Source organism: Ambystoma mexicanum, chromosome 12, assembly GCF_040938575.1.
Source record: "Ambystoma mexicanum isolate Mex_15411 chromosome 12, UKY_AmexF1_1, whole genome shotgun sequence".
In the NCBI taxonomy this organism is placed as follows: domain Eukaryota; kingdom Metazoa; phylum Chordata; class Amphibia; order Caudata; family Ambystomatidae; genus Ambystoma; species Ambystoma mexicanum.
Window position 1 is genome coordinate 996,450,625 of NC_090936.1, and position 26,286 is coordinate 996,476,910.

The 26,286-nt window shown below is 46.9% G+C and overlaps 1 protein-coding gene across 10 annotated transcripts in view; it reads left to right on the top strand.

Moving 5' to 3' along the window:
• SBF1 (SET binding factor 1) overlaps positions 1-26,286 on the top strand; it is a 2,512,102-nt gene that overhangs the window by 1,285,278 nt on the left and 1,200,538 nt on the right. For all 10 annotated transcript variants that reach the window (XM_069629502.1, XM_069629505.1, XM_069629506.1 and 7 more), the window contains one exon: positions 11,183-11,358. In XM_069629502.1, the coding sequence (XP_069485603.1) occupies positions 11,183-11,358 (176 nt within the window). The remainder of the gene's footprint in view (positions 1-11,182; positions 11,359-26,286) is intronic.

Here is a 26,286-nt window from a genome sequence, read left to right on the forward strand (position 1 = left end):
AGGTGATGCCTGTCCAGCTCAACTCATTAAAGACTCCGCTCATGCCTTGGCTCCCTTCCTCACTGCCTTCATTAATGCCTCCTTCAGATCAGGCCCCGTCCCTAAAGACCTCAAAGAAGCGTGGGTACGCCCATTAATCAAAAAACCATCACTCGACCCTACCATCCCCAGGAACTACACGCCAATCACCACAATCCCTTTCCTGCAAAAAAATTCTCGACAAAGCGCCCTATATTCAAGTCCAACAATACTTGGAGGAGCACCAACACTTAGGCCTATGCCAATCAGGTTTCCGCCCAAGACATGGCACGGAATCAGCCCTCCTCGACTTAAAAAAAAACAAATGGACGACCTGAGAGACCTAGGCAAGCCTGCACTTCTCCTACTCCTTGACTTATCAGCTGCCTTCGACTTGGTCGACCACAACACGCTGTGCCGTCACCTTGCTTCTGCGGCCAACTTCTCTCCCAAAGCACGTGACTGGATTACTTCCTTTCTCAAAGATAGGGCCATGAAAGTCTTCTCAGATTCTGCCTTGGCCACCCCGAGCCTACTTAAATGTGGAGTCCCACAAAGGTCATGCATAGCGCCCACGCTCTATAACCTTTTCACCAGGCCACTGTTTAGCATCCTGGATGCCATGGGCATATCATACACCAGTTATGCGGATGATATGCAGGTGTTAATCCATCTTACAGGTGACTACAAGACTGACATGTCTAATCACACGGCTATATACTCGACTATCCAATCCTGGATGGCTGACAACTGGCTCTGTTTAAACAGCGAAAAAACAGAACTCCTACTCATCGGCTCACCCACCACCTTGGGCAACCTCAGGCAGGAATACTCCTCCTTCTTCACTATTGACAATACACCCATCAAGGTGTCTGACCACGTCAAAACATTGGGCATCTACCTTGACTCAAGCCTCACCATGGACAGACAAGTAAATGCCATCTCTACCTCATCAGCTTACTACTCCAAAATCATTAATGCAGCCAGACCCTTCCTTTCGCAACAGAACTGCCTAGCCATAGCCAGAGCCATCATTGGCTCTAGACTAGACTATTGCAATGCCCTACTATCTGGGACGTCTAGCAAAAACCTTTCTAAACTGCAAGTAGCGCAAAACAATGCCCTCAGGGCAGCCACCGGGACCTTAAGAAAAGAACACATCTCAGCAATCGAGACAAGTTCACTGGCTCCCGGTTAAACAGAGAATCATTTTCAAAACTCTCTCACAATGCCTCCATGATACTGCCCCGCCGTACCTTGTACAGAGGATTGTGAAACACACTGCCAAAAAGACCCCTTAAGGTAGGTTACTCTAACCTTATCCTAATGCCCAAAACCAATAAGCTCCGTGCAGGAGGCTCCAGCTTCCATGATACTGCCCCGCCGTACCTTGTACAGAGGATTGTGAAACACACTGCCAAAAAGACCCCTTAAGGTAGGTTACTCTAACCTTATCCTAATGCCCAAAACCAATAAGCTCCGTGCAGGAGGCTCCAGCTTCCCCACGATAGCTGCCACACAGTGGAATGCCCTCCCGCCGAGCCTCAGAATGATTCAGTCCCACCTAGCCTTCCGCAAAGCACTCAAGACACAACTTCATCTAACCAACAAGCTGTTTTGATATGTTCCGCCTTAAGAAAAATTGTTATGAACTCTGTACGTGCAACTAAGAGACCTGTTTGGTCATATGTAACCTGCCTACTGAAAATTCCTTGTAATCTCTTGTAACAAGCGCCACTATGCCCCCGGGCTGTATGTGCGCTCTACAAATGCAAATAAATAAATAATATTGTGATATTACAAGCTAATAGTCATTTTTCATAGTGTTTATTGGCCTACAATAAATACCTTATTTTTATAACTCCCTGTCTGTATAATCCTTGATTGCATCACTGTGTGGACTCATTGAGGACTCATGACCCCACTGTCCTCTCCATGGGACTCAGCCATGCTGCCTTGATTGGTTTGGATAAGCTTTCAGATGTTCTCCCAGTTCACTATAACAGGGGCTGCCTCCTAAACTCTGTCCACCAAGCCAGAGTCTAGAAATCCATTCTAACAGAAGGTGACGCGACACAGATCTTGAACAGCCTGTAAAAGTGCCACACTTGTCCATTTCCAGTACATACAGGCCCCTACGGTATCCTATCCACCCGCAATGGGTCATTGTACTGAGATCCTCTACAACTGGTTTCTTCGTTGTAACCCAGTCACCTGGCTTCACCTCTACCCTACTAACGCTGTACAATGATAATAAAATAATACAGCAGGTGTATTTGTAAAGCGCACGTTCACCCCCGAAGGGGCATCTTGGCACTAATAACACAGGTTTATTGTTCCCCAACTTAATGGTACTCATTTCATCGACCGCAGAAGGGTGAAGGGCTGAGTGGACCTGCCAGGATTCAAACCTGTGATCATGAGGTCAAACCCAGGTCCCTGTAATGGATGCATTAGTCCATTGAGCCACTGACCTGGCTATAATGCCGAATCTTCAACTTGACATCCACCTTCTTCACCCATCTCTTCACAGCATCGGCTTCCACAGGCGCATACCTCACTTTCCCAACTCTCTTCTACAGTGTGGGAGCTCATCGCCAATGTTATGGAAGTGCAAGACCTGGTAGCATTTCTTCAACGTTTTTGGAATTAAGATACATGAAAGCTAAGAGTGCCTACACCGGCAGGATATCACATGTTCCTTCACCAAACACCTTCAACTGCCATTATCTGAACCCCTGTCCTCCAACACACTAAATTACATTTCATACAAGAATGGAACCCCAGCACAAGCTGCCTGTGGTACAAGGACCCTTGCTGTGTAAGTGAATCCATAATAAAATATACCCAGCATGTAGCCTATTCAATAAGCAAGCCTATCTCAGTTTCAAGATAAACTCACAAGTCTATCCTGGATATAAAATATAAATGAACACTCATGGCTATCCTAAGCCATCCCTCCAACCATATATGGGGCTCTCCACAAAGTTTTTGGTGGTCGGCTAATCAGGCTAGTCCTAAAATCCTTCAAACACCCATTGCCACCCACACAGTATGTGTATTGGCCTGTCTAGGTTCATGGACTGGTCTAAATCAGTCCAAACAACTAGAGCAGGTGCAGGGCTGGGCTCAGTGTGTCCATGTTTGCACAAAAGCCATTTTAGGCCTGCCTTTTCAAGATGGATTCGTAGAATCTGGCCTGCTGGACAGATTTTAGGAGCCAACCCTAGTTAGTGAACAGGGAACTCTGAGGGGTTAGCCAAAATCCAATCCAGGTAAACGTGGAGCGCCGTCAAGGCTATTCTCAGGAGAGTGTTAGTGAGGTCAGGGATGCACAATGAGCCCACACAGTAAAGCACACAATTCAATTTCTACAGGAATGCATATAAATAGAAAATATTTATTCTAGGCCTTTACATACACTCAGAAATTAAACTAGCAGGTGATATTATCGCATAATTCTCAATAATATAGATATATACATTCACCATAGCTTCTTAAAGTGCATTCAAATGACTTAATAAATATAAGAGTTAAGTAAATGAATGCAGTAACGATGGAACCAAGTCACAGGTGAATTTCCCTAACTTCAGCAGTCCAATCCCTAAGAAGAATGGGGGCTTGTGCCCAAAAGTCACAGGAGCCACTATGCTTCTCCCCATAGTGTAGTCTCTGTAGGTAAGTTATAATTTTACTTGTGTTGGTGAGTTAAAAGAAGATATCCGACAAGGTTACTTGGTAAGTTAAGTTGTGTTCTTATCTTTCAGATAGTACTACCCAGGCTTGATGACCAAAAAACAGTGGAATCGAATTTAGGTTACAAAAGGACTGTTTCCCAATGTTATCCTATGGTGGACAGGGGCAGACACATGTTTGTGCTTAACTACCGCCCTGACGCAAATTTTCTGAGAGGACTTGATGGGTCGACTGGGGGTTGCTGGAGGTTGGATTTCACACTGTTGGTTCCAGTGAGAGGTGTACAAGAGCTGTGTGTGCAAGGATTCTTCCGGTGAAGCCCAGCTGCAACCCCAGGCGATGGACAAATGCAAGATTCACTGATGCAGGCCTCTTCAGGACATTTCATAGGATGGGGGAAGCGACTTCCAGCGACGGCCACTGCGCACAGATGGCAGCTGTCCGTCCACTAGCGGATGAAGAAGCTTGTTGGTATTAAGCGCATTATAAAACAACAATTATAAAAAATAAGTACAAAGGTACATTTGTAAAGAAATTGGAAGATGCTAGTGGTTATGATCGCAAAGTCAAAAAGGTAACTGAAGTTCAGGTAAGTAAATCTGCTCAATCCCAGTCACTCAGATAGGCTTAGGAAGGGATCCTTGAACAAGCCTCTACGACCAAAGTCAGGAAAGAGTAGTTTAAGGACAGGACTGTATGCCCATTTGTAACCCTTTGGAGAACAGGGGGTGGACAGAAACAATATGTTAACCCCTTACTCCGATTTCTCCAGAGACCATTGCTGAGGTTCCAGTTTCTGTTGGGGACAGTCTAATGTGCTTGGTCCTGTCGAAGGAGGACCGGGGTTGCGGGTGCAGAGGTCACATTTGGGCACAGTATTTAGTTTGTAGGTCATAGTGCTTGTTGATCTGTTCCAGACACCTTCCAGCGTCCCAAACATAGTAAAGATGTAAGATTCTGCTGAGCAAGCCACCTCAGGACACCGCAAAGGAAATATGGTGCAACAGAAGTCACTGCACTCAGGTTCTGACGGGCGATCTTTAATGGCCGAAATAAAGGAGTAGGCTCAGCACAGCTTTTTGAATGCAAGGAGGCTGTAAATGCTGGAGCAGGCGTCTTGTTACATAAGTTGAAGATCCTCAGAGTTCCAAGGTAACCCCAGAGAGAGCTGGTCAGTCCACCAGTTGGACCATGAACCCTTTCAAAGGAGCAAATCTTTGAGCAGTGGTTCAAACAGGTTGTCACCGTTCCAAGGACCGACGCAGGTCTTTTTGAGATTAGGCAGAGTAGCAGGGCTTCACCAGTCTTTCACTGGAGTTGGTGCTGGTCAGCTACAAGGGTCGTCTTAGGGTCTCTAACTGGCTGCTCTTCTTCATAGAGGAATTGGCTCCAATAATCTGTTGAATGGCTACAGGTGCCCTCCCTTGATTCAAGATTTGGGCTGGGAGCCCTACCCAAGCCCACCTAAGGATCTGCACCATTCAAACTGGCAGTGGCTATCCAATCATGGATAGCCACAGGTCATAACATCTGACCAGCAACAGACATTCAGTCACCAGGATGTGTACTGGAACCAGACAGCCCCAGCCCCCAGGCTCACACACAAACCGTCCCTTTGCCCACGAAAGCAGTAGTTTTCCCCAGGAATGGGCATTACATAAATGGCATTACCTGACCTGAGAAGGCAGAGAACAAAGAACAGCAAAAGCTTTGTGGCATGGCCATCTTGGGGTGCTAGCCACCCTTAATTGCCATTTGTCATAAGTGCAAAAGTACACAAGTAAAATGACCAAAACATGGTAGAAAAATAACTACTGCCACCAGTTCATCCTAGGCACATTGTAAAAGTAACCAAGAAGCCTTTACAGAAAATATTGTACGGGTACAAAGTTTTCTAAACGCTCTTCACTTTAGGGGATGTTTGCAGTTTGACAATACACACATTTCACAGAGAAGCCTATGGGTGGAAAGCAGCTTAAAGAAAATCTTTTTAACAAGTATTGTCGCACATCATTTACATGTATACATTCACTATTGGGGTTCTGCTAACAGAACACTAACGCTTTACCTTTAAAACAGTCTGCAATGTTATAAGCAACACTTTTAGTAACTATATGGTAAAGCAAGTGAGAAATGGCGCAATGAGCAATTTAGAATCAGTTGAAGATGGGTAAGTACATTTTTTAGAACTGAACACCCACAGGAAAACTTAACATATGATCTGTAGTTCTTAATAGGTCCAGCTCTGCTAGGAATTGAGGCATAGTGTCTAATTGTGAGAGAACGGATCTCAACGACCGGTGGGGGGTGTCTGTACTTCCGCTCCCTATATGGTGGAGGGGAGGCACAAGAGACCCCAGCCAAGATTCTCTATTCGGTAGCAATGGTCGAGCAATCAAGGCCTAGCTTCTCAGGAGGTGATGCAGGCTGGTTCTTAAGTACAGTGTAACCCCAAGCCCCCACAAAGGAATATCCACACTCTGTATTGGTTAGAACACAGTCTTTATATAATCAATAGTTAAGGTTATGTACATTCATCATGATAACTCACTTTGTACTCCGGCAAAATCTACAATGACAAATATTTACAATCCTAAAGTGGTACCACCCTAGATCTCATTGAAGTGCATGATCAGTACTGTACAATGTCACACAGACCAATAGAGTGAAACCAGCAATAGAGAGAGGAGGGGAAATAAGATGGTTGAGCAATAGGCAGAATACTGACCCCTACCACTAGGCACAGTTCTGTGTGGAGATCCCCCCACCTGGGCAACCTGTAAAGAAAGATATAGCACAAGCCCAGTCCATATATTGCTCTGCAAGTCTTATTTTCCCCTATAATGTTTTTACCCCCCCCCAATGTACCTGGTGGAGTCGAGTTCCTCGAAAAGGCGTCGACAAACGTCGAGGGACTCGCTGTTCGGCGACGGGGAATCGACGGCCCTTCTTGAATGCCTTCCCTTTCAAGCGGGAGGCACGGGGCGTCGAACGTCCGTCGACAAACGAGGTAGAACGATGTCGAAGAGGCGGCAGCTTCGTCCGAGCGGTGCTCGTCGGCGTCGGGGCGTCGGGGCGTCGGCGTCCTGCAAGGCGGAGGTGTGCGGGGCACCTCGATGACAATAGTTCTGGACCGCAAAGATTGTAGAGACGGGAGCCCAGCAAGGGCGTCGAGTCGTCCGAGTCTTTGAGGTCGTCGGGTGGCGGGAAACCCACCGGCAGGTTTCTCCTCGGCGCGTTGGTCGTCCTCGACTTTCTCCGGCAGGATAAGAGGTCGACGAAGCGGTCGAGAGAGTCCTTCGATTGAATGTTCTTAGGCAAAGGAGCGGACGGCTCCGGTCGTAGGCGGCACGGCGTCAAGTGGTTCCCACGGCTGGGCAACACAACTTCGACGGGCCTCCAGCGGTTCCACAAACCTGCGAACCCTGGTCGACGGCAATGGACTTCGACGGCGTCGATGTCCGGGTGCTTCACTTCGATCTGCTCGGCGGTCCCGTCTCGGGTCGACAGCCTTTCGAGGAACTGTCTTCCAGGGCGCTTCGGCGAAGATGGAGCGGTGCTCGATGGTCCCTCGGAGCACGGGAAGAGGGCGCCTTACCAGGTCCTCTCTCGGGTCAGTCCTCGACGAACACGGCAGCCTTCGGATCGGTCGAAGCAAATGCAGCAGCAAGTCGTCTTCTTCCAGCTGGGCGTCGAGGGTCAGCAGTTCCAGTTACTCTTGAGTGGAGACTCAGCTTCTGAACGCTTCTGAACGTTCCTGAACCAACTACCAGTGGTGAGAGGTCCCCAGATATACTATTCTGTCTCTCATCCACACTGCTGGCACACACACAGCAGCCAATCATACAGAGGGGCATTCATGCAGTCAGTCAGCCAATCAGGCACACAGTGCATTCAGGCCACACTCCTCCCTTTCAGACACTCACAACAAGGAATGTGGATTGGGACAAGTACCCAGCCATTCAACACTACACACTGCATTCAGGCCAGTTTCGGGCAGGGCTGTCTCAGTCTTTGTCTCACATGCCAGAAACCAGACAACCACAACAAGGAGTGTATATTGGTCACCCACTCCATTCACCCAGGTCTCACCCACAGGAGGTACCCACAACATACAGTCAATGGGAAGGCTCCAGTCAGTCTAGCTGGGCCTTCACAACAACACCATATATGGAACTTCCACCCAACAGCCAGTCAGGGGGAAGGGACAGAGTCAGGGCTTCCCAGGACTTTGGGAAAAACAAGACAACAGGCAATAGAAAGCAAGAGGCCACAGGGGCCATCTTGTTTCTATCAGGAATCAACTGATCCCAATGGCAGGGCCTGGGTGTCCCAAAATGGAGGACACTCAGAGCACCTGGCAGATTCAGCATGGAGCTGCCACCAGCCCATACCCTGCTCTGTGGGCCACCCACAGGTGCCCAAAAACATACACTAGGGGCACAGGGTTGTACCCCTACCCATGGGTGCCATAAGGGTATCCCATGGGTCTGTTCACCAAACCAAAAGAGAGAGCTGCACTGCCAGGAGTCCCTCATGGACTCCTGGGCGGAAAACATAACAGAACACACGGTAAAAAAGAGAAAGGACAAGGATTCAGAGGCCCTGTCCTCAGATGCATTTCCAGCATCACACTAATTGTCACCAGTTTCTCAAGATATATATTAAAGGAGGGTTTACTATGTGATTCGCGAACAAGAGTTGCCAAAGCCACTGGTTGCATGTAAATGTTCCAGAAGTTGATTAAAATGGTAATTAATGTCCTTAAAAGCTTCTCTCCCAATCCCAGCAGGTAAAAATCTAGGGGAAGCTCAGATCCTCAGAGTCACTGTAAGGTGAGTTCCAATGGCAGGTCACAGTTCAATGGAAATTAATTGGAAAAGTGAAAGGCCCATCCACATCACTGGAGAACAGTCGGCTCTAACCCATAGGTGCAAATGCTTCTCCGGTCTACCCCAGGGAAGGCCACATGGGACCCAAAGGAAGTGTTGCAGAGATCTAAAGTTGGCTCCAGGACCACAGAAGTTGTTGTTGCGGAACTGGAGGTCCCCCAATGTAAGTCTATGGGGAATGGCTGTTAAAACCCACCTCCCAGAAATCTATTCCACATATTATTGGTATGCCCACGAGTGAATATCCTGATTAATCACCCTTACCAGGACCCCAGGTTTATACTCACGTCAGTGGTTTCTCCAGTGACCCAAAACAACCTGATAAGTGGACAGCTCTTTTCCAGAGGTGGGGTCCTCCAGGTCGTGCGCTGTGATCTAACAAAGATTCCACCAACACTTAAGAAGAACATAGTCTCTACCTAGGACAGCTACCCTCAATTCCAGGAGTGAAAGATCTGTGTAGATGACTTAAGGAAGATGGAAGAACCTGAACAGACAGCTCTCAGTGGTTTGTTGCACAAAGGATAAATGTGGCTCCACAGCTAAAGATCTAAGGATGGGTACAGTGGATGGAGGCACCTTCGTAGGCGGCCAAAGCAAGGATCTCTGAGGGAGTGACGAATTCTCTGGATGCCTGCAGCAACCCACAGCCAAGCAGAAGTACCTGGAGGGAAGTAGCGGGGGGAAAAATAACAAACGGTTTCAAAGTGGACGGCTTGACTCAGCAGATATGGAGAGTCACCAGAAGTCTTTTAAAATCTCATCTGGACTTCTAGTTGTAAAAACCCAAACCAGTGGTGTTCCCAAGTCACTGCACTTAGGAAGTATTGCCAAGTGAGGGCTTTTAAAAAATGGTAAAAGTGGCAGGAAAACTCCTTCGGCAGGTTAGCAGATCTGCCACCTCTATGTTCAGGAACAAGCAAAAGAGTGTTAGGGGCAGGGCAGAACCTAAACAGCGTTGTGAAAGGGTACAGGCCATCTACCTACACTAGCCTAAACTCGTAAGGACCAATATGGAGGCTGCCATATGTGCTCACTAAGAGCCCACATGGCCGAACCTTTTGAACCTACTTTGTGGTGTCCTAGACAAAAGAAACCCTACAAAACAAAATGGCTGGGAGCAGGATTTTAAAAAACACATACTCAATGGCTAGCAAAAAAAGGTACTAATAAGGTAGAATGGCTTGCACCCCTGGGGAAGCCAAAACTAAATTATAGCTGCCAACCACCTTTTCCATAACACTTTTATAGGGTGATCATTTGTCTAGGACAAAAATGGGATTCTGGACATCTATCGGGTAACCCCATAACATATACCTTTATAATAGGTAAAAAGGGACTTAATGGCGGGGGGCTTGAGAAGTTACACTGGCCACCAAAAAGACATCAAGGAACCAAAAGAGACTGGAAAAAAGCCAAATGTTGGGGAGGGTGGGCCCAAAATCTAATATCTTGCTTAACATCTCCCCAACCACTGGCTTCCTTTCCCCTCATTAGGGGTTACAGGTGAGTGATACACAGGTCTGCCAGTTCTCAGCAAAGGCAGCCCCCTGTAACAAAAATTGGTCTCAATGGCCCAGTTTGGGAGGGCTCCCTTGGAAGCTGCATTGACCACTTTGCGGCCCTGTAGCAGTTAACACTATTGTTGTGGGTGAGTGCGTTGCACTGCTGAATAGTGCGCTCCATGGTCTGCGGTTGGGTGTAGTTGTTGGAGATTGTTGCTGGAGCTGCTAAGATTGCCTGTTTCATGTATCCTGCCTTGAGCTTGCTTGCTGTTTCTTGCTTGATCGGCTGTTTGCTCATTCTCTCCACCCATCAAGTCTTCTGGGAACTGTAGTTTCGTGGGAAAAAAGAAACTGGCGAGCATTGTGTAGTACAAGCATATGGGGCAGGACAAGGTGATATTGGTTTCCTGCATGCAGGCACAAAAATAGATGTAGGACTGGGGCTTTCCCAACTCCTACACCAACTTCCGGGCAGAGACTGGCTCTGCTAATGCCTGTGGAGGGCCTCCCACCCCAGGCTGAGAAGGAGTCCCCATCCCCTGTAGACTGGGCCAAGTACCTGACCCTATCACGCAACCTAATTCTGGGAGTCTCCAGGATGAAACAGGCTTCATTTGTGACAAAATGGCTACCCGATGTGCAACCACTATTTTAAAGATTTCTGTCAGAACTGGCACAACTGTCTGGGGAGGGAATTGGACCAATGAGACTTGGTGGCATGTTGGTTATACCTCCCACCTTTAGGGGGCACCAAAAGGGACCCCAAACTGCCACAAGCATTTAAGAGTCTCGTTCCCAGTGAGATCTCGGTAGAACTCCATGGGCAAGAATAGTCTGGGCATCTTCAAAGCAGCAAAAGGTTTAGAGGACTTGGGAACATAGGCAGAAATTGATCTGCAATCATCCAGTAGGTTAACTTTACCTTCAAGTAAGTAACTTTGCCATCCCAACCTCTACATTAAGGTCCATGTGTCTTCATCAGTTCTGACCAGTGACTTTTTGGACATGGCCACGAGAGATCCTCTTCAGTTTTAGACAGTCTGTGAGCTTTTTTCCTTCTTTTTTTCCCAGCTAATGAGGATTGCCTTTGATGAGGAAGTGGCATCAGAAAATTCTGAGATTTTCCGTAAACACCTTCACAAATTGCGTTATCCTCAACATGTCCAGGGAACATTTGCCTTCACTGTGGGTCTGGCACCCATACAGACTCTGCAGCCAAAGCAGAAGGAAAAGAATCCATCCCTCAAGTAAGTTTTCCTTTAGATTCTTCAAAATGTTGATGCTTTGCCACAAATTAGTTATTTTGTATGTCACTTCACCAAGCAGTGTTCGCTTCTCACAACCTCCCATGTAAAAGATCATACAAGTTCTTGTCAGATGTAAATATCCCTGGAACCTTGGCTCTGTTGTCTAGGGTGGTATAACCACTGTTAATGACTTAAACATTGATTGTCTCCCCTGAGAACATGCCACTGAAGCTACAACTTCTTCTCCTATGATTGTCTGTGGGCCTTTCAATGGACTTCAGCGGTTTCCACAGGGCAGCAACTATCCCTATGCTTATTGTTAAGATGGATTTTCAGAATCATACGCCTAACCAAACTAACTGGGTAGTGTTAAGAAGTAATTAAAAAATCCACCCATCACATGGATTTTGGGAAGCCAATTTATGGTGAACAGGAAAGACACTGAACTCTAGACAAACGCAATCAATGTCGGTAGCAGAGCAGGATGGCTGAGGCTTAAGGTGGGTGAGAAAGTGGTCTTGGGATACAATATTCCCAGGCAGGGAAACGCAATGATAGTTAGAAGTGGAAATTTCAAACGTATGATTCATTATGCCTTTAAAATTCACACTAAGCAACTAAACCTCGAGGCAACTATTGTCACACACTTAATATAACATTCATATATACATTCAATCTGGTCAGAAAATGGAAATGCCTTTGATTGAAAACCAGTGCAATACAGGTAACTAGTCAGATGAATACAATACTGTACAAACAATTTAGAGCAACACTAAAACAAGTTCCTATTACTTAATAAGTAAAGCCTTGAGATGGATTAGGGCCTAGTCCCCTAAAGTCACCAGTTCCAACTGATATACTTTTCAGGTATGTTTATTATGTGATTGTATGATGCCAGTGGTTGCTACTCAGGGATCCAAAAAGTTAAGGAAAATTCAATGAAGTACCTCTCTCAATCCAAATACACTAGGGTAGGTCCAGGACGGGATCCTTGACTAGACCACCACCAGTCTTAGTCAGGACAGCGAGAGATTGTTAGGTTTAGAATTTCATAATTATTATGACCTGCGTCAACCCTAGAACATTTTGTTTGGGCTTGGTAATTATGTTCCTTGTCCCTAGGTGAGTGGGAATCTTTTTACCCTCTCACCTAGTCTTTTACTCTTTTTATGGGTGACCTTTTTATGTCTCTCCATAGTGTGTGATGGGAGTTATAGTTCCCTATAACTTTGGGCTGACTGTGATGTACTATGGTCGCACACAGCATTTTAAATGCAGTGGCTTCCTTTTAATTCTCTTATTTCTTTTATGTGAACTACTGTTCCCAAGATGTAAAGTAGGAAACACATTCCCTTTACTTTGATTTAAGTGAGCCAGCACACCCCACCTTATGTGCAGTACTGGCGGGAGGGATACAATGTATCCCCTTCCTTTTTTACCTGGTAAAGTTTGTTATAGTTACAAGTTTACTTGAATGGCTGGTGGCAGTGGTTTTACCTTATTGCCTTTTTTGTGTTATTGATACAGGCTATTAAATCAGCCTCAGTAATGCACAGAAGGGCCACCATTCTTGTAGAATGGTGGGTTCCTTCTTTTTCACAATTTTTAAGTATCCTTGTTTCCGAGGTCTTCCCCTGCCATTCTAGGTGGGAATGCAGTGGAGGTTTTGTCTTCGGCGGGAATCCTTTGTATTCCTCACCCAGACTCCAGAGTGTCTGAGAAGGCAGGACGCGAAGGAGAGATTGCAGAAGTTCGGCTGTAGCTCCTGATAAATAGTCCGAGCCTGGAAGCTGCTGACAAGTCGACAACTGGAGCTGAAAACAAGGAGGAAAATGAAGAAAAGATGTCTGTAGCAATGTCCAGCGACTGGAGAGCCTGCTGTGTAACCCGAGCCTGATCCAACCCTTGCTTCCAATTGATCTGGGGCTCCCGAATGAGAGACTCCTACCCAGAGGCTGGTGGGGTCCACTAGTGGCATGAAGACCTGCCTTTTGAGCCATCCCACGACGTGCTGTGACCTCGCTCGGCTGCAAACTGCCAACACCATGGGGCCTAGGGCCCGAATGTGGTGCATGGTCTTCCGAAGTCTGACTCCAGCTGAAACTTTGGACTCCTGCTGGACCTCCTGAGACCCGTTTTGAATCCATAAAGTCCCCTCACCTGGGTGCAGGACCGAAAGAGTGAAGAGAATCTGACCAGTGATATTCGTTCTTCATCTGGCTGCTAAGTCCACAGAGCCACGAGAATCCTTGAAGAAACCTTTGCTGGAAGCCTCCTCTGATGACTGCTGCTGCAAGTTCCCATCCAGTGTCCACTTCTTTTGTTTCCAGACCAAGAATCCAGTTACTGGATCCTGTGCTACTGCATGATGAAGGCATCCACCCAGACACTCTTCTTTTCTCCTAAGGTACTCTGTTGGCTTGGGTAATACTTACCTTATGTTTGGTGATTCATGTGGGTGGGCGTTTGCCCATATCACTTGCCCAGGCCTAATGCTGGAACGCATATAGGGAGCCTTCTCAGAAGTCCCTTAACCCTTTTAACTAGCACTGAAGCTACTACTTGTTTAAGAATATATCCTCTGGAACTTTGACTTTTCTGCAACTGATCCATATCTCAGCTGGCCTTCAGCTGGCACCTAGACCACTAGTTAAGGTCCCTCTTCTGCCTCTGAGAAAACTCATGCAATTATTTTATTTGTACAGTTCTAAAAGAACTTAAACAAAATTCAGTTTTGAAAAGGAAAAAAAGTCATACAAATTTCACAAATTACAATATTTCATTTCCAATTAAAATTTAAATTAAGCAACTCTTGGCTTTAAAATAACTATAAACGGCCTTAACATTTACAATTTGTAAAAAGTACCCTGACGCGAACTTCTAGTAAACGTCTCTTCAATAACATGATTAAAGGAGGAATCAACGTCAAGAGTCCCACATTAAATCCATTGCACATTGTAAGTAACATATTTCACCAAAGTTCAGCTTCAAAAACCCTGTCAATCATCTTGCATATATATTTTTTCCACCATCCCCTAAAAACGGTACCCTTCTCTATCTCTTATCCAATGTACTCGTATATACCGACCCCAGCGTTTTACATTCCTTAAGCACATGTTAAGCTGTTTCTGGATTATTGGGGAATTTACACAGTCTACAAAATCTCTTGTCCCGAGGTATACCCAAACTAAGTATAAATAGGGGAAGTATATTTGTCTGCAATCTTAACATAAAACTCGCTACTGCTGGACTCAGGCTTTGCAGCAAATACCACTGCCTTTTCAGATATCGATGGGATACCAGTGCCACTGCATTATAATTATGTAAATTTGACAAATGCAAATGATTTTCATTCCAATAGCACATATTTGCCTTCCTGTGCATTGAGTCTTTGATTGCCATCACTTTGGTCCAAAATTCATGCCAGTGGGACTAGTTTATGGAACTGAAGAAGGCCAAATTAATTTAGTTCTTCAAAGCTTTTCTCATTAGATAGCTCTTCTAACCCTTAATTACAGCCCGCCTCCCTCAAAACTGAGCACTCTGGCATCGTTCTGGGCTTGATGTATAAATGCCCCTTCTTTTTGAGCAACTGAGTACTCAGTTATACAATTCCCAACTCCAAATGCAGGTATTCCATAGGGGTTGACTGCGTTAAGCTCTAGACCTTCCACCAAAATGGCCCCTCCAACTGATTTAGCCACCCCACATTTCTCGTAGTCAGTGACTCCAATCTGTATAAGACCATCGGGTAAAAACATTGTAGTGTTAGAATCTCCTCATTTGTGTAGCCTGTTGTCTTCTTAGCAAATTTACACAGGTGGAGCACTAATTGCTGATCTTTCCTTATTTTTGTGTCCTTTGAGCCGATAGCTGTTGTCATTGCACATCTCTAATCCTAGATATATAAAGCTATTTACAAAATCTGTGCTGCCCAATGTGGTGGTCATGACTACTTATGTACTTTTTTTTACCAGCAATCAATTTTTTTGAACATTGATAATCAACTTGTTCTGTAGTGCATAGCTATGTAGCTTATTTAACATTCTTCTCATCCCACTATAGGTATGATCCAAGACCACTAAATCGTTCTCATATAACATGCTGGCAACATGCTCAACACCCAGTTCAGGTGGAAAAATTGATTTCATTAGAAGCTGAGGTGGAAGGCCTATCAAATAGAGATTAAACAGCAGAGGTGCCAGCACACAACCTTGCCTGTCTACCCTGCTGATATCAATAGACCTCAACATTCCACATCCATTATCTAGGCGGACACATGCCATTGTTTTCTGATGCAGGAGCCTTAGTTTATCCACTAACCTATCCGGGCATCCCATCTTGGTCAGTTTCCGCCACAGTAACTTGTGTCCTGCATGATCAAACGATGCCTCAAAATCAACGTATGTCGCATGCAATGCTGGTTTGTTCTTACCCGCTGCAGCCTTCATAAATCTGTCAAGCAGCCTGATATTATGTGTAGTTGATGAACCTGCATGAAAACCTGTCTATCATTTATAAAGCACGCCTGTCTTTACCCATTTCTGCAATTGCTTCAAAAGAAAGCGCTTGCCTGTTACATCCAACATGGAGAGCAGTCTATAGTTGTCTGGCATGTTCCTGTCTCCTCCCTTAAAGATTGTGACGAGTATAGACTGTCTCCGTGAGGGTGGCACACAATGATTAGTACAGACTTTCCGAATCAGAACCAGCAGTATTTCTGCCCACAGCTTTGGTGCCCTTTTCAACGCTAAATTAGCAAGACTATTTGGGGTCAGGGCTCTCTAGCTTTACAATGGCATCTGTCAAATCTCTGGGCCATGGCTCCCCTCTATTAGGATCAACCAGGACACCTTCCTCTGCCGTATCGTACTTATTCAAATGGCAGAGCCGTGTCGTCTTTAATTTGGTTTATGATCTTCTTTACACCGTAGCCCTTGGTCTGAGTTAGCATTTGCCATACTAGACGAATATTTCTTCAGCACAATACCCATAGCATTCTTTGCCATTGCACATTTTTTATTGAAAACCTCCACTGGCTGAGCCAATTTTGGTATCTGCATTTCTCTGTTCGTATCTGGCTCTAATTACCTCCAGAGGTTGTCCAGACTTCCTGGCCAATATCACTCCTCCTTAGTTTACGCTTCACGTCTCGGATCGCAACATTGAAAATATTCAGATGTCGCTTATCCAAACTTGTCGTATGCGGACCCTCACATGTGCCAATGCCATGTACAAGCCCCTTCAACCGTTCTTCAAGTTCATTGGGTGTGAAATGTATCAGTCCATCAATTCCATAATGAGTTACCCGGCAATACCACTCCAATGGCCTTGTTTAAATTCTTAGACCAATATATATACGATTGCCTGTACAATTCCAATCCAAACACCTGTTAATCTTTGGATGACCGTCCGCTTCATATGACTGTATGGATAGAGTGAGAGCTGCATTGTCGGTATTTTATGAAAAAACTGTTACATTCCAGAGTTCTCTCTAAAATTGTATTGCTCTCAAAAAAGTAATCCAATGTCGTCGACTTTCCCTGTTTTTTTTCCAGGTATACATACAAGGACAATCCCCCTTGGTTCTCCCATTCATCATCACCAATTCCCACTCCTTCATAAAGGCAACCCATATCTTACCATTCCTGTAAAGACTGGAGTGGCCTATCTGTACTTCTGCCCTCTATATGGTAGGGGAAAGGCACCGAACACCCCAGCCAATGCTCTCAATGGGTTGGACGAGCAATCAAGGCTTAAGCTTTCAGGAGGTGATGCAGGCTGGTTCTGAAGTACAGTAAGTCCCAATCCCCACGAAGTAACGTCCACCCAAAAGGGTCCAACACTGAAGGAGAAATTTCATGGGAAGTCTATTGGCTGGGAAAGTATAATCCATCTCAACGGCCACTCGCCCATGAAGAGAAGTCAGATACTTGAACCTTTTTCGGGCAATTCCAATACTGCGGCCTCTATGTTCAGACGACCTAGACCTAGTGGCTTTTGCGGAACACAGAGAGGAAAGATTGTTATGCCACTTGACATCAAATCTAGTGGCACAGATGGTCTAGCGAGAATGTGATGCTTTGAGAACATTGGGATATGATCTGTTAAAGCTTAATACCTCATTTGCCATTTCATCATTCTTGGCGTCTGGCCCCGAAAATCAGAACCCCACCATAAAACTGGTGGGCTGAATCACAACACAATACAACATTGAAGGCTGTCAGTTCTTCACCATCTAACACAGCAGAAGCGGCTAAGACCTAATTAGAGGGACTGGTCTTGGTTGGAGGCAGCAATTGAGATGTTCCAGAAAACCAACTCCTCTAAGACTTTCAGTGCTTAACACAATTAGTAATCTCATGTCATGAAATGTATGTGGATATTCTAATCTTATCAAGAACCATATGAGACTACTGGGTGTTGCTAATGTAGCATTATTATAGGAAACAATGGCCCTGCATGCATTTGAGCTGGAAGGCGTCCACACCTATTGCAAAAATGCCTCCAGATGTGAACTGGGGAGACCTCCGAGGGGAGTGTCAATTGCTATAGATCTCAATCTAGGCTTTAATCACTATGGGGTTGTAAGTCAAAACGAGTGCCTTTTGGCAGTTGGTCTTTGCCTGAAGAGTGCTGCTATAGAGTTTCTCATAGTGAACTTGTATTGGAACCCTGTCAAGTGTAAGCTTTTAGACCTCCACATAGCTTTGGATACGTTATTTACAGCTTTGGTAGATAAAAGTAAACCGCATTCTATAATGCTGGTGGGGAGACTTTAATGTATATATAACGATCTGGGGCATGGGATATGTGTCTACCAGAGGAGGTGGATTTGGGGCAGAGAACATTCACTTTGTCTCGGAAAGTCTGCGACCATTGTGTGACCCCATAATCCACGGCCCCATCTCATTGAGGGATCACCTACCCTTGTTACTACCTCTCTGCATGCCCTCAACCTTGAGTTCAGTTTGCCAGAGTACTGCCTTTGTTATGCCAACAAGATGTGGTTCTACGGTCAAGTGGAACTTTATGGCCTGTAAAGAATGTACTGCTATACTCAGAAAATTCATCAATAAGGAGGGTGAGATGAACCAAAGTTTCTCAGTAAAGAACTTTAATTCCACTCTACTCTATTGACTAAACTGCTTGATAAAAAAAGGGTAACTACTGGGGTGTCACGAAGCATGCACACCTGTATGACAGTGAGTGGTGGAGGCCAAGAAAAGAAAAAGGAAGCCATTAAGGGTCCTCTCACAAGAGGAACTTTCTGGTGAAATGTATTTACCAGAAAAAGTGTATTATTGCAAGACGCATTAGTAACCTCAAATCTATGAGGACGGGGATCCACATTGGAGAAATTCAAGTAGTTCTGTAGTCATTGGTGAAAGCTAATTCATCAAACATTTGGTCTATCATCAACGGGAAACTAAATAGTTTGCAAGACACTTTGGTGTACACTATTTCACAACACGCATCGGTTACATAATATGAAACAAAATATAGATTGCCCAAAGAGGAATGGAGAAATGTCTCCCTCGCCATGGGCAAGCGTGACATTGGTATCGGCACTAGGGACGATGAAGACATTCTCTGAGCTATAAGAAGGGCAACGGCATCTAGGGCACCTGGGCCGGATGGCCTTGCTCCAGTGCCTATTAAAGTGGGCCTGTTGCTATGGTTTATTTCTTTAAGACAGCTGTTTAACCAGATTTTCACAACACATGGGGTACCAACTACATGGTGTGTATCAATTATGATTCCGATCTACAAGCAGGGAAACAGCAATGACCCTAAAAACTTTAGACCTATTGCGTTGTTAGACGCAACAAGTAAGATTGTTGCATATGTATTATTAAGGGACCAAAAACAACCGGTCTTAGGCTCTACTATTCTCTCGCGACACAAGGTGGGGTTTCGTTCGGGCATGGGGACATCATTGAATGCGACTGTATTGTCGCACGTGTTGGCAGCCTTAAAGAGAGGTGTGATTGGAACCACTTTTATGGCATCTATTGACTTTTCCAATGCGTTTGATACTGTGAGCAGAAACAAACTCCTTTCCTGGAATATTCATTTGCAGATTGTACAGCTGCTGGCATTGTCACACACAGGTACTTCCCTGAGGGTTAGCTTGACTAGGGAGGGGGCAGTTACTCGCTCAGTGCCAACTTTTGTGGGGCTATTCAACCTTTACATCTCGGATATTGAAGGCCTCTGGGGCCCGGGGGTTACAAACCCCATTACATCGGGGTCTTTGAGTTTGAATTGTCTAGCTTTCGCTGATGACCTCCTTCTTTTCGACAAAACACCCATCGGCCTGCATAGGAAATGTAACCTTTTTTCCAATACACTGTGAACTACAACCTAGTGATTAATGGTTTGAAATCTAAGGTGATGATCTTCATTACTAAAACACAGCCTAAGATGTTTAGTTGCAAAGTGGGTTTCCAACCTTTGGAAAGGGTACATTTGCTGAAATACTTGGATACACCTTGCCGAACACGTCTGCGAATTAACTTTGCAAAGCTAGTCTAAAAGGCAGACTTGAAACTCTGCTTATCAAAACAAGGAAAATATATTCTCATTTGCATTGATACTCGTTTGCCTTTGGTAAGGTTCTGCATGATGAAAGTTGAGCCAGTAATTTTGTATGGATTGGACATACATCTCACTGATATGGGCCCATTCTTCAATTCCTTGCAGGGTATGTTTTGGAAGAAAACCTTACATTTGTCCAATTCTATTCTTAACGCTGTCATCTGGCATGCTTTTGGTTTAACCTCTCTATCAAGTAGGGCTGCCTGAAGGAAGTTGGCAGCGTTTGCCAAGTTTTTAGATCCCCGGCAAATTCACTTTAGCCAGATCTTGGTGCTGCAATGGCTCAGGTGACAGCTGGAACGATAAATGATTTGAAACAAAGAATGGGCAAAATCCTACATACAATAGGCTACTCAATTGAAGAACTAGCAATCCAGCGGCCACTAAAATACATTTACTTTCGATTGGGCAGGAACAGTAGAACTGCTAGCGACTTATTCTTCCTACAAAGAATAAGCCGGCTTTCTGAGAAAAAGAGCCGATTTACTGAAATACATTAATCTATTTCAATGTCTGAAGTACCGTTTGGTAGATATATGTTTCTGTCTAAATCAGTTATTCACTTTGGAGAACAGGAGCAGATGGGATAAGTACATTTTGACATCTCATTACAGGTTCTTAAACAACGGTAGTACAATGGAAACCTTGAAACCTCTCGTTTTGTATTGTACAGAATTGGTAGATGTTAGAGTTCTACATCTGGGATCTGAATTTCTCAATTAAGTATTCTGGGATAGGTTGATGTGGGGAAATGGCGTGAGATTAATTTTAGCTTTACATGCCTTTTTAGGGAATATTTTGACAAAACTGGATGATTTTTAGGTTTTGAGACTGTAAAGTATAATTTCTTTTTGAAATCTTTGAAAAGTAAGTTGTAGTTATAAATGTTAACTTGGGTATTTCCCTTTTATTAGTATTTTATATTTTTACTAATTGTGAAAGGTTTCAATTATAAGTCAATACCACAATGGAAAAAAAAATCCACACTTTTGAGTGATAACGCTGCTTCTTTATCAAAAGTCTGTTTCAGGAGTATATATACATTTAAATAATAACACTTTGTACTTTGGCAATACTAATTCAAGGAATGGCAAATAAATCCACTCTATGTGGGTAACACAATACTTAAATTCAGTAATAGATGCACAAACTCTGGACAGTTTTAAATCGGCATGTGCGTTTTTTCAGTGAGGTGTAACAGCATAGAATAGGGAAGTAAGGCAAGTTGGTTGTGAAAAGTAGCAGAGTGCTTTCTTTAGGCTTGATAAGTAATTCTGAGTGGGGATCCCCCCCCACCTGGGCAACCTATAATGCAAAATTCCGGGAGTAACTCATCTTCTCCAGCATGGGGTCTGGCATGGATTCACATGCTTATGAATATATTCCCCGTCAGGCTGGAATCCTCGGTAAAGAAAAAATCAGTATCAGTTTCGTTTCTGATCTGTCTTTCTTAGTAGTAACCAATCACTGGTCTCTGGGTCATACTGCCCCCAGCCAATGACTGCCCTCTCCCTAAGCCCCTCCCCTGGCTGCCATCCTCAGATTTTTACCACATGTTCAAGTGTTGGGAGTCCTCGTGCTTTAGCTCTCGAGCTTTTACTGTGTTTTGCTATTTTTCAAAGAGTTTAATCTCATTTTTTCAGTCAATCGAGCCTCAAGCTCCACCGTTTCTACTTCCGATCAACGGGGACTCGTTTCGGAAATTTCTACGCCCCTCAAGGGCAAAGTTTCGTCGAGTTACTCTTCTTGGAGCATTCCAGAAGATCTGAGGCCTACCTTGTGGACACGGCCCAGGACAAGGGAAGCTCGACGCCCGGATCCAAGCTGTTCAGGAACTGCCCTGGATGTGGATTACACAATGTTTTCAAGGAGGATGAGCATTCGAGATGTCTCTACTGCCTTCACAAGGACAAAACGCACATGGAGAAGGACTGTACGTTTTGCAAGAACATGTCGGAACGGACCATGAAGGATCGGCGTATCCGCCTCACCAACTGGCTGGAAGGCAAGAGCCCAGCAGGTGAGAAGAGGAAGAGGTCCGAGCAGTGTTCTAAGTCCTTTGAGGGCGCTCCGGCTACGGGGGCCCACCAGAAAGCAAAGCACCGCAAGTCCACGAGCACCGGGAGCGCCGAAGGGTCGGGCTCCTTGGCTGCCAAGGAGGGCACACTTTCACCGACACCATCAACCACGAGCCAACGCTCTGGCTCAGGGAAGACAAAATCCGAGGACCCGGGTAAGCTCGGTCGATCTCGGAGTCAGCTGAGGGGGAGCGAGGCGGTGACTCCGCCCCCCCCCAAAACCCCCCAAAAGGTGAAGGCCTCAAGCGCGCCCAAGCTGGTAAAGGCCTTGATTCACCTGGCTAATGTTACGCTCACCTGACTCCCACGGAGGCGCTGGCCTGGTTCGCGCTGCTGTGACCTCTTCTAAGGTGATGCGCAGGGTTCGGAAGACGGACTGGACCGGGCCCCCAAATCTGGCTTGTCTGGCTCGCAGAAGTATCCTTCTGTAGGCGAAAATAGGGGATTAACTGTCTGCGGGGTAATGCAATCGGCCTCCCACTTTCCCCTCTCACCCTCCTTGAAACCCTTCTGTGATTTCTCGTAGCGTCTCACCTTAGGGTCTGGAAGGACGAGCTCTCCATCCTGCTTCTGATGCAGGGGCGCGTTGGTATCCAGTTACTTCACTGGATTTTCGGATTGGTGAGAACCAAACTTGCTTGGCTTCCAGATAAGTTTTTTGATAAGAGGTTCCCCTTGTGTCCATGCATTAATGTACTAATGCTAGTGTCTTTTTCCCCATAGGGGCCGGGGTACGGAATGCCGGGGAACAGGCACCGACCCGAGATGAGAGGTGAAATCCTTGTAGAAATCAGGTAAGTCTTTAATGAGCGTTTTTTGGTAATGTTTTTTCATTCGCTCATTAACGCTGATGTCTCTTTTTCCCCTTAGGGGCCGGGGTCCGGAAATGCCAGGATGCGGCGCGGACCCGAAATGAAGAGGGAATGAATCCACAGATAAGTCTTAACATGGAGATTTAGCTTTCCGTATTCCCTTCTCTCTCTCACCTTTTGTTCTGGTGTTTTTCTCCCTAGGCGCTGGAGCGTGACTGCGAATCCGGATGATCGCTGCTGAACGTGGAGGCGACCTGTAAAGGTGAGTGCAGCGATCGACGCGATGAGCTTTTAAATTAAAGTCTTCCTTTTCAGGATTGTCGGCGAGATGTCTCCGGGATGTGGATTTAGCAGGTAAGGACTTTTCCTTCTTCTGTTCTCTTCTTCTCTTCCTTTGCAGGTGATCCAGGAAGCTGGCAGGCGTGGCAGGAGTTAGGATGCAGGAGCAGACACGGTGAGTGTCCAGCTGCTAGATGCAGAACAACGCGAAGCACGTGTGGCTGTTCGGGTGGGGTTTAAATAGCCTTGGAAGAAGATCCAGGTATGTATCCTTCCTCCAATCAGGTATGTATCCTTCCCCGACCACGCCCGGATGGTAAATTAGTCCCACAGGTAAAGTAGTTCCTTTCAGGCCTCAAGGAGGCCGGGATCCTGCAGCATGGTCTGCATCAGGTAAGTGCACCCAAGCATTCCCATAATGAGCCTGACTGTTGTCTTTTATGAGCCTGGTGCCATAGGCGCCAGGACACTGTCCAAAGAGCCCCTATATGGGGTTACTGGGTCCTTCCTTGGGGACTGGATGTCCGCTTTCGGGGACGCCGGGCTTGAACCGGCTCCCCGGGAGCGGGCATCATGACAGCTAAGGCCTCTATGGAGGGAGTCGTGGCAGCCCTGGCCCTGAGTTTCCCTGCCACCGCGGAGGGAATCCTATTTTCAGCCCATCGATAAGACCGCTGTGAAGACCCGGGTGGAAAAAGAGGTGGGGTGGTGGCTGTTACGGACACTGATACAGCCTCTGAGGAGGAGCTGGTTGAAGTCGTGAAGGGCCTCAACAAGAGGTTTGAGGAGGTCCGGTCCCATGGGAGGAATCCTGAGGAGGCAGACGAAGAGAGCGACGGTGGTGCCGACGAGTCTCCTGTGGAGGAGGAGCAACCATTGGCCCGCCGCAACCAGTGCCCGAGCCTCAGGACCGCTCGGTGGCCATTTTGATGGCAATCCAAACCTTATGCACGGAGATAAGGACAAGGTTGCCTCTACCCCCAACGGACGACCCAGCAGAACGGCGCCCGTCGGGAAGCCCTCCAAACAAGCGGAGGAGAGTTCATCCCCCCTGCCCTTCCAGCCCTTGCGGCCCGCTCAGCCTTCTCCTGTCCTAGGGTTGACACGGGAACAGATACGCCCACGACGGGGACGGATGATGACGACGGTGGTGACAACGGGATGGGCCTTCCATCACCACCTCCTTGGGCCTCCCCACCCGACGAAATTGGCTCCTTCTACGCCTTGATAGCCAGGGCATCCAAGCTGTTCTAGCTCTGCCCCGAAGAACAGAAGGAAGGAAGGCTTCCTCTATCAATGGCGCGAGGCCAAGAGGAAGACGATCCTCGCGGTGCTGTTTCTTGACGACATCTGGGACGAGGGACTTGCTCTCCTGAAGCACGACACCTGCCAAGAGGGATCGGTACGAGAAGTAGTACCGGGTCCCCAATTCTGCCTCTTTGTGCCTTAGGGCACAGCTGACCCCAGATTCGGTCGTCTCAGCGGCGGCCAAGAAGAAAGCAGCATGGGGGACGGCTTCAACTTCAACCTCCCCACCTGACAGCGAGGGAAAGAAACTGGATGCCATGGGACGATGAGTCATCTTGACTGCGGCGACAATTAAGGCGGCCAACGCCCTAGCGATTGTGGCCCGCTATGACAGGGAGTGGTGGTACAAGATCGCTCCCCTGCTGGACTTCCTACCGGACGACAATAGGGCAGAGGCCCTGGAGATCTTGCAGGAAGGTGAGGTGGCGTCGGACCACGCCATAACAGTGGTCACGGACATCGCTGACACTGGGTTCCGCCAGTTGGGCAACAGTGTTTGCCTTTGACGGCGGGGATGGCTCAAGGCAACAGATTTCCGCCAGGACGTGCAAACCAGAGTTTTGGACATGCCCTTCGACGGGAACAACCTGTTTGGAAAAACAGTGAAAGAGTCACTTCAGGCCATCAAGGCAGACACAGAGACGGCTCGAGCCTTGGGAGTTTTGCAGCAACGATGGCCGCCCTTTCCGAACTCCGGAGGCAAGCAAGGTGCCTCCAAAGGATTCAGCGGTGGCTCCTCTACGTACCGCCAGGTAGACCATTCCTCGTCGCAAGATGCCTTCAGAGGACGCGGCAAGTCAGGAGGATCTTGTTACCAAGGAGGCCAGGGCGGCAAGGCCGCCTCCAAGCAGGACTGAACCGGCCGTAGCATCGGGCCCCCACCTGACCACCCCGGTGGGAGGCCGGCTGGCGAAGTTCGTTAGCGTGTGGGAGTCAATCTCCACCGACCGTTGGGTGCTGGATGCCCTGGCCCATGGGCACAATCTCGAATTTCTAAAGAAGTGCCCCCGCATTCCTTTCGTGGCCAGGAAGGAAAATCACGTCCCTAGAATTCTGTTAGAAGTAAGGGCGATGCTCAAGAAAGGTCCATCGAGCTCGTCCCGAAGAGGCTCCGGGGCTCAGGAGTATACTCAAGCTACTTCCTCGTCAGAAAGAAGACAGGCGGTTGGCGCCCCATCCTGGACCTGCGTCGGTTAAACAAATAAATCAAGGCCCAGAAGTTCTGGATGGTCACCCTCCAGCACGTGCTGGGACAGCTGGAGGAGGGCGTCTTCCTATCGTCGCTGGACTTGGAGGATGCTTACTTCCACATCCCCATTCTAAAAGGACACCGAAAGTTTCTCAGATTCGTAGTCCAAGGACAGCACTACCAATTCAAGGCCCTGTCATTCGGATTGAAGTCGGCGCCCAGGGTATTTACCAAGTACCTTGCAGCAGTGGCGGCGCAGCTGCGCTTGCAGGGGATCCACGTTTACCCCTACCTGGACGATTGGCTCAATCGAGCAAGGACAAGGGAGCTCGCCGTCGAGCACACAGCGAAGACTGTCCAACTCCTCACGGATCTGGGATTCTCCATCAACTTCCCCAAATCCCATCTGGTTCCGTCGCAGGTTGCACTGTTTCTGGGAGCCAAGCTCGATACAGTGGCACGATTGGCTTCTCCGTCGGAGGAAAGGACGAAGGCCATCCTAGGCAAGGTGCAGCGCCTGCTGGCCACAGACGTGGCCAGGATGAGGTCCATCAAGTACCTTCTCGGCATGATTTCCTCTTGCATCTACCTGGTGCGCCTATGCAGGCTGCGGATGCGTTCTCTACAGGAGTTCTTCGACACCCGTTGGATGCAAGCGGCG